Source organism: Aspergillus aculeatus (assembly GCF_001890905.1).
Source record: "Aspergillus aculeatus ATCC 16872 unplaced genomic scaffold ASPACscaffold_43, whole genome shotgun sequence".
Classification (NCBI taxonomy): domain Eukaryota; kingdom Fungi; phylum Ascomycota; class Eurotiomycetes; order Eurotiales; family Aspergillaceae; genus Aspergillus; species Aspergillus aculeatus.
The window spans coordinates 1-8,686 of record NW_017963018.1 but is presented as its reverse complement, the minus strand read 5'-3'; the positions used below and the strand labels follow the sequence as shown (position 1 = coordinate 8,686).

At 42.1% G+C, this 8,686-nt stretch overlaps 4 protein-coding genes across 4 annotated transcripts; 3 read left to right on the top strand and 1 right to left on the bottom strand.

Annotated features, from left to right (window-relative positions):
- The first annotated feature begins 1,223 nt into the window (after nt 1-1,223).
- Nucleotides 1,224-4,154, top strand: ASPACDRAFT_82552 (dynamin-related GTPase DNM1). The gene is made up of 3 exons (XM_020206106.1): nt 1,224-1,489; nt 1,576-3,567; nt 3,628-4,154. The coding sequence occupies exons 1-3, from the start codon at nt 1,391-1,393 to the stop codon at nt 3,940-3,942; spliced, it is 2,406 nt and encodes an 801-aa protein (XP_020050935.1). The 5' UTR covers nt 1,224-1,390; the 3' UTR covers nt 3,943-4,154.
- An 83-nt stretch (nt 4,155-4,237) lies between these two features.
- Nucleotides 4,238-5,833, bottom strand: ASPACDRAFT_82550 (putative UPD-GlcNAc transporter (Mnn2-2)). Its single transcript, XM_020206105.1, has 4 exons — nt 5,515-5,833; nt 5,438-5,463; nt 5,359-5,375; nt 4,238-5,294 (listed from the first exon to the last, which is right to left on the bottom strand). Exons 1-4 carry the CDS (start codon nt 5,812-5,814, stop codon nt 4,282-4,284), a joined length of 1,356 nt encoding a protein of 451 aa, XP_020050934.1. The 5' UTR covers nt 5,815-5,833; the 3' UTR covers nt 4,238-4,281.
- Nucleotides 5,834-6,176: 343 nt separating this feature from the next.
- Nucleotides 6,177-6,413, top strand: ASPACDRAFT_19676 (uncharacterized protein; the record flags this gene model as incomplete). Its single annotated transcript, XM_020198888.1, has 1 exon — nt 6,177-6,413. A coding segment is annotated over one exon (237 nt), but the record flags the coding sequence as incomplete, so codon positions are not given.
- A 255-nt stretch (nt 6,414-6,668) lies between these two features.
- Nucleotides 6,669-7,553, top strand: ASPACDRAFT_128242 (uncharacterized protein; the record flags this gene model as incomplete). Its single annotated transcript, XM_020197109.1, has 1 exon — nt 6,669-7,553. The coding sequence occupies one exon, from the start codon at nt 6,669-6,671 to the stop codon at nt 7,551-7,553; it is 885 nt and encodes a 294-aa protein (XP_020050932.1).
- Nucleotides 7,554-8,686: the final 1,133 nt, after the last annotated feature.

Below are 8,686 nucleotides of genomic sequence, written 5' to 3'. Positions count from 1 at the left end.
ATATTGAATCTATTTAAAATATTTAATTTATTTAATTTATTTAATTTATTTAATTTATTAATATTATTTTAATCATTTCGATAATCTATTATCTGTTCTGACTGTTTTATATATAATATATAATCTTTTTGAATTTTTATTTATCTCTGATTCTGTTTGTACCTTTTTAAACTATATTTTATTTATAAATTTAAAAATAATCTAATAAAGTAGCTAATTAAAAATTAAAAAAATTATTCTATAATTCTTAATTAGTTTTATTTTTATTATTCTAGCCAGCTAGTATCCATCGACCCAGTCCGCATCTTGACACAGAGTACTATCTAGTACATATTATAACTAACATCTTTCACTAAAACCACCAATAATTCTAATGTTACCGGATGTAGAAATTTATAGGTGAAACACAGCCGAGGGAGCTCAAAGTAATGATATTAGAATATTTTCTATAATAAAAGTTTCCAGAAATCTTTTTTACACTATAAGTATAAAGATTCTTTATTGACGAAAGATAATGCCATTAAGTCTATTCATCGGGGAGTTCATCTTGTACATTCTCCTTTTTAGGATCTTCAAGGATTATTAAATACTAAAACATAGCTTACAAGTATTTCTCCAGATTTATATTGACACAAGCAGTGAGCAGAAAAACTATTGGTCCCCTTATATAATCCCTGGCAATGAGTTTGCACCCCCCTGCAATAGTTCGTTCGCTAGCCTTCTTAGGCATAGTGCAGTCGCAATTCTGCTAGCAGAATCCTTATAGAAGCCAATCCTTCCCTTTGATAACTATGCGGTGTACAAAACAAGGAGGCGGTGATAGGCTAGCGCAGCACATGAGCCAAACAGGGGGGGTGCAACCTCCTTTCCTCCCACCGTACAGTCTATAGTATTTCTATAAGATTCAGAAGTCTGTACAGAGGACAGCAGAATGGCCAAAACAAGCAGACAATAAAAGTATAAACTGTACGAAAACTTCTTGCCTACAACAATAATGATGATAATAAAGCTTTCTACTTCGCCTTTGAAGGTTTTCTGCTGGTGGTAACTGCATTACTGCCGGTATCGATAGCAAACCGCATCATATCATATTGCTCTTATTGCTTAGTCATAACACGTGACAGGTTTATTCACATACAGAGTAAGTTATAACTTGCACTTGCCAGAATATAGCCAAATAGTTCTAAGAGAACCACACTATATACACCTGGGTCATGCATTAGCATAGCATTTTCGCACATCGCAACAGGTTCGATATCCTCGGTTCAAACAAGAATTCCTCTAATCATCCGATATTTATGTTGTTAGACCCCTTCAAATCTTTCAGCGGATTCTCCTCAAACCCAAGCATCTCGAAGAGCAGTGTTTGCTTTCATCACTGCATTGAAGCATGGCAGCCCTCAGTGAGGACTTACTTATCACCGTCAACAAGCTACAGGATCTTGTCTTCAACACCATTGGAAATGACTCCCTTGATCTACCCCAGATTGTGAGTGAACATCGCCCATGGCCTGTTATTTACTGTGTCTTCTGCGACATACAATTAGACCACAGAAAACCAACTATTTCCTACAGGTCGTTGTCGGTTCTCAATCTTCCGGAAAGTCATCTGTTCTTGAAAACATCGTTGGCAGAGATTTTCTGCCGAGAGGAAGCGGTATAGTGACAAGAAGACCCTTGATTCTTCAACTCATAAATATACCTAGCGAACGGCACGATAGACCTGAAGGTGACGAAGTTCACATACCTCACACTGCTGCAAGCGTTGCGGGACAAAATGAGTGGGCAGAATTCCACCATCTTCCCGGCCGCAAATTCGATGACTTTGCTCTCGTGAAGCAGGAAATCGAAGCCGAGACAGCAAGGATAGCCGGGAGCAACAAGGGCATAAATAGACAGCCCATAAATCTCAAGATTTTCTCACCACATGTCCTCAATCTCACCATGGTTGACTTGCCGGGATTGACGAAGGTACCAATTGGAGATCAACCGTCGGATATTGAAAAGCAAACACGGGCATTGATTCTGGAATACATAGCCAAGCCTAACAGCATCATTCTGGCAGTATCCCCTGCCAATGTCGACCTTGTGAACTCTGAAGCCTTAAAGCTTGCGCGACAGGTTGATCCCATGGGTCGAAGGACGATCGGTGTCTTGACGAAGCTGGACCTCATGGATCATGGCACTAATGCCATGGACATCCTCTCTGGCCGCGTCTATCCACTGAAACTGGGCTTTATCGGCGTCGTCAATCGCTCTCAACAAGATATTCAATCTGGGAAATCATTGTCTGACGCACTGCAGGCTGAGCTGGACTTTTTCAGACACCATCCTGCTTATCGCAACATGGCAAACCGATGCGGCACTCAATTCTTAGCAAAGACCTTGAACACGACTCTTATGTCCCACATCCGCGATCGGCTTCCTGATATCAAAGCACGCCTTAACACTCTCATGGGACAAACACAACAAGAGCTTGCAAGCTATGGCAACAAGCAGTTCAGCGGCAAGGAACATCGCGGCTCGTTGATATTGCAATTGATGACGCGCTTTGCATCGTCGTTCATATCTTCGATCGACGGAACCTCCTCCGAGATCTCTACCAAGGAACTCTGCGGTGGCGCTAGAATATACTATATATTCAACTCTGTTTTCGGCAATTCCCTTGAAACGATAGATCCCACTCATAACCTGACTGTCTCTGATATCAGGACGGCCATCCGAAATTCAACTGGCCCTCGCCCGAGTCTATTTGTCCCGGAACTTGCCTTCGATTTGCTTGTAAAACCTCAGATCAAGATGCTGGAAGCTCCTAGTCAGAGGTGCGTCGAACTCGTTTATGAAGAGCTTATCAAGATTTGCCATACATGTGGTTCACAGGAGCTGCTGCGTTTTCCGCGTTTGCAAGCAAAATTGATTGAAGTTGTATCCGATCTGCTTCGTGAACGTTTGGGCCCTTGCTCAGGATACGTGGAGTCCCTTATATCAATCCAACGAGCCTACATAAACACCAATCATCCCAACTTCCTTGGTGCAGCGGCAGCAATGTCATCCGTCATTCAAAACAAACAAGAGCAGGAAAGGAAAGCAGCTCTGGCCGAGGATAGAAGAAAAAGGGAAAAGCGCCGGCTCAAGGAACTTGGGGGGCTGAATGGCAACAACGCTGCTTCGTTGGAAGATGACGAAGATCCGCAATCCGAAATCAAACCACCGAACGTCTCTAGCAGAAGCCAATCCGTGCGGGGTGCTAGAAGCATGTCTCCTCACCTCGGCAAAGCCCAAGACGGTGGCATCTCAGCTACACTGAATGGAACGCATTCGAACGCCTCGGCCACGTTTGGAGCAACGAACACTACCCGTGATTCATTCTTAAATTACTTTTTTGGCAAGGACGGCGTGCACCCAGTCACCTCCCTACCGCAGGTATCAAACACAAATAGACAGATTCCAAGCCCCCATGAGGCCAGTGTCAGCCATGGTTTGCGGCGGGCAGATCTGCGGTCTCCGATCATGCCGCCCGACGATCATATTACCACTGTGGAACAATTCAGTGACGTCGGTATTTCTGTGAGTCGACTATTTGGTATCTTCATCTTGCAAGAATAACAGCTAACCAAGAAAACTTAGCCAAAGGATGATTCCGATTCCTCTTTGTCTGAACGTGAGATTCTGGAAACAGAATTGATCCGCCGATTGATCTCTTCATACTTTAACATTGTCAGGGAAACGATCGCGGACCAGGTGCCCAAGGCCATCATGCATCTGCTGGTCAATCACAGCAAAGATGTTGTGCAGAATAGGCTTGTTAGCGAGCTCTATAAGGAAGATCTGTTTGGGGAACTTCTATACGAGGATGATGGAATCAAAGCGGAGAGAGAAAAGTGTGAAAAACTTCTCGATACATACAAGGAGGCAGCGAAAATTGTGGGTGAGGTCTTGTAGAACATTTGATCCAGCAAGGTCAGCCGCAGGCCATTCAGAAGCATTTGACGACATTTCTTTTACGGTATTCACTATCTGAAATCGCTAGCCATTCTCTAGGAGAAAACAATACCGTGGCACTGTTGTATTGTATACTAAGAATGTTTTGCACTCACAAAGTCTAGTCAAGTCAGCCCTAACAGAATAGACTCCTTAATACTATCAAATTCATTTTGCAGGTACATCAGATTGTGTAGAATTGCATCGAAGATGCAATACAGCAGATTTGAATATTGCAAGAGGACAAAAGAGCCTAGTGATATCTAGGCAATGAACTCATCAGACATATTAGATTTGAGTTTAATCTTTCTTCAAATGTGACTTTCTGCCACGTGCCCCTTCATAGCCATATAAGGCACCACCGAGAAATACCAATAGGGCACCGACAATGACTCCTGGCGTGAGAGAATTTCCGAAAATATATATAGACAACAAGAGTGAGGCGAGTTTGCGAATGTTCAGAACGACAGTGACGGTTAGCGAAGACGTTTTTGCAGACAAAAGATGTACCCCACGAATGCACATATATTGAGTCAATGCATTTAACACAAGGTACATCAGGCGGGTTGGTATTGCTGCGAGAATCGATTGCAAAGGGTCTGAATCTAGTTTCAGTACTGAAAGCTGGACAATTTTGCTGGCAATCGATGCTATACATGGTGAACTGCAGTGCCCCTTTGTTGTTGTAGAATTCCGAGATAGAACTGCTCCATTTGACGCATGTGAAAAGAATAACGCTCGCCACTCAATGGCGACTTGCGGATAAGTGGGCAAAAAGAGAGGCAGTGAGAGTACATGAGAATAGAAGAGAGCCTCTTTCCAGTGGTTCCGGCCATATAACTCGTAAAGTCGATCAGCGTAGATTCCCTGGAAGGCAGACAGGACCATTGCTACAGCAAGAACTGTAAATCCTGTCATTGCTGACACAGTCGATGCGCCTTGAACGTTGACTGATTGACCTTTCGCTCTGGCATCTGCCAGTGCAGCAGCAACGACGCCCAATGTAAGCATGATCACAGAAAGCATCTGACCCCGTGTGTACCGCTTAGCATTGAATATGTAACCTATGACCATGGACGCCACAGGGCCTCCCGACCTAAGGATGATATGTAGGGGAACGGATATCTTGTACGCGAATGCCCAGTTGTTTAAGAGGTTGACGCTGATGAAGAAAGCTGTATAGACAACCCAGGATCTTAGAGGGATGGCACGCGGTCTAAGGTACAAGGAGCGAAACCCGGTAGTCGGAGAAATGAAATCCGGAACGGTGACGATTGCAGTCAGGAGGAATTGGGCGAGCGTTATCAGGGGACCTCGAAAATCATCAGTACAGAAGCGAGTTGGCATATCAACAGTGGGAGAGCAATCATTATTTACCGGAGCTAGGCTGTTCTCTAGCAGGTTGGGAGGTCAGTATATCATTCTTCTATGCAGCCGAGTACACCAATCAACTTACTTGATAATTGCCTCGAGAGCGAAGACCTTTAGTTCAGATATCAGTAAGAGTACTTTCCTGTCTTGGAATCAACTCACGTTGACACAGCAACCACCGAATATCAGGGCAAACGTCAACGTCAAGTTCGACCATCTCAGTAGCGCTGAAGTGGCCAAGCCACTCCCAGCGCTGCGCAAGTCTTCGGATTCCGCTCCTCCAGACCCTCCATACTTCCCGTTGTCGCTACTAACCATACACTTTTGAGTTTCCATTTCCCGTGGGTTGGTTGTGAGGAGGTCGACATCTGATGCTTGCCGGTTGAGGCTGGGGTGGACCCGTGGATAGTCTCTGTTCATCTGTGTTGACGGCATTCCGTCTACCGCCCATTCCTTTTTCATGAGTAGACAAAACACGGCGGAGTTGATCCCGGAGACCAAGAGAGTATTGCGTTGGAGAAAGGCGGTTGGTAAGTACTAGATGCCCAGAGCCCTAGCCGACACGCAGCCTCTGGACCAGTAACTTAACTCTTAAAGTCCTGGCATTGTTCTGATTGGTTCAATTGGCTATGCATGTACTTATAAGTCAGTCAATTAGGTAAGATAACAAACATTAACGTAATCGGACACCGAGCCGGCGCGACACCGAGCCGGCGCCGGCCGCGCCGCGTCTTGCACCCTCAACATCTTGAAGTCGAAGAACTCTTCCAAATTGCCCTATTCGCGATATATCGTGATTTCTTCGGTGTTTCTTTTCGTATATCAATATGGCCGATATAAATGAACGTTTAAATCTCGCCGTCAAAGCCTTTGAGAGTGGGAAGTTCTCTACAAAGGCCGCCTGCGCTGCCGCGTTTGACGTCAAGATAAGCACTTTTAAAGATCGTTTAAATGGCATCAAATCACGTACGGAAAAAGATGCTAATGGTAGAAAGCTATCTACAATTGAGGAAAATACGTTAAAGCAGTGGCTTCTTGATATGGCCCACCGTGGACTGCCTCTTAAAATCTGCGATGCTCGATTCTCCGCCCAGCTACTATATTAAGCAAAGTTGAAGCCAAATCAACACGGTGCTATATCAGAATGTTGGATTACTCGCTATATCAAACGTCATCCGGAACTGACGTCTAAATTCACGTCAAAGTATGATTATCAACGTGCTAAATGCGAGGATCCTTATCTTATTCGGAGATGGTTCGACCTCGTTCGTAATACAGTCCAAAGATATGGCATTCTTGATGAAGATATATGGAATATGGATGAGACTGGATTTCAGATGGGAGTTGCTTCAACCGCTCGTGTAATCTGTGGCTCGGAAATACGAGAATCGCGTGCGAAGTGTATACAGCCAGGAAACCGCGAATGGGTGACTTTAATTGTTGCAATATCAGCCTCAGGAACAGTCCTGCCACCGCAGATTATCTTTGCAGCGCAGAATCATCAATCGATATGGTACGAAGTCTGCCCAAGATCGTATCATCTGAGTGTCAGCGAGAATGGCTGGACTACCAATGAGCTTGGTTTTGACTGGCTTCAGAACGTGTTTGACCGGTATACGGCTTTAAAAACTGTTGGCGAGTATTGTATGTTGATTCTTGACGGTCATGGCAGTCATGCAACTCAGCAGTTTGATCAGTTCTGTACAGCGCGAAAAATTATTCCTTTATACATGCCTGCCCACTCGTCCCATAAACTGCAGCCACTTGACGTCGCTTGCTTTGGGCCATTGAAAAAGTTATATGGCCAGCGTGTATCTGAGGCTATTTGTTATGGCGAGGAATCAATTACCAAGCTTGATTTCTTACAGTTATATCACAGCGTCCACGCCAAGGCCTTCTTTAATATTAATATACTCAGTGGATTCCGTGCTACCGGTCTCGTTCCTTTAAATTCTCAAAAGGTGCTTTCAACGCTACGGATTCAATTAAAAACACCAACTCCACCAACATCCTCGCATTCTAATCAGTCTTTCTATCTTGGAAAAACGCCTGCAAATTTATATGAACTTGGAAGGCAGAGACAAGAAATACAAGAACTTGCAGATCAAGGCCTGGCGTCAATGGTTTCACACAAAGTTATTGAAAAGGTGATTAAGGCTGCGGAACAGTCTATGCAGAACGCAGTCCTGCTTCAACAATAAGTTAAGCAGTTCCAATCTATACAAGCGAGTAAAAAAGGAAAGGGAAAGGCCTCACGTCGTTATATACAGCAGGGAGGCACTTTGACAGGCCAAGAGGGCTTTGATATAGCTCAGATGCGAGAAAATGAAGCAATTCAGGCCGCAGCACCGAGGCCGGCCAGGGCACGCCGGCCAGCCCGCTGCAGTATATGTGGAAGTGAAGGACACAATCGTTTAAAATGCCCTCATGAAAACAATAAGAATTGATGTATATAGCCTTTTCTTGGTGGTTGAATAGCCTTAGGAAGCGGCCAGCGAGGCAGTCAGCGAGGCGGCGGCAGACCGCCGCCGGCTCGGTGTCGCGCCGGCTCGGTGTCCGATTACGTTAACATAATCGGTAAGCCACCCGCCATAATAAGCCACCCGCCATCTGCGCGCGTCAGTCTCGCGTTTTTTTAATATAAAGCAATTCAACTACCAACAACTCTACCAAAAATACTTTAATTATTAAAATCTTTGATAGATTAAAAGAACCGAATCTGTCTTATTATTAAAATTATTTAAAAAAATAAAATTCTTCTTATAATAGAAGCAGTATATATATTTAAGATTTTGTATTTAATTCTATAAAAACGCCTGTAAAGAATTAAAGCAAAATTAAATAAATATACTAATTTTATAAAATTAATTTATTTTAAAAAAAAGTTTTAAAATATTAGATTTTTTTATTTATAAAATAAGAGCTTTATCTTTAACCGTTATATATATAGAATATTATAATAATTCTTTTTTAAAAATATAATTTAAATTTTACTACTTTTATAGATAAAAAATAAATATATAACTTTATTAAATATATTTTAATTTTAAAAAATTAATTCTCTTAGAAATATTATATTTAATATACGAAATACAAAAATTCGAAGCTTTTAATCAAATAATTTAATTATATTAAAACTATAAAAAAATATAATATTTTTAATTAAAATATATAAAATTTTAATAAAATTAGTTTTACTATAAAAATAATAGCTACAGTCTGTATAATTATATAATTTGATTATATAAATAAACTATTTTTATATAATTAAAAATTAAAATAAATAATTTTAATTAAATATATTAATATAGCCGGTGTGGTATTACTACTATAT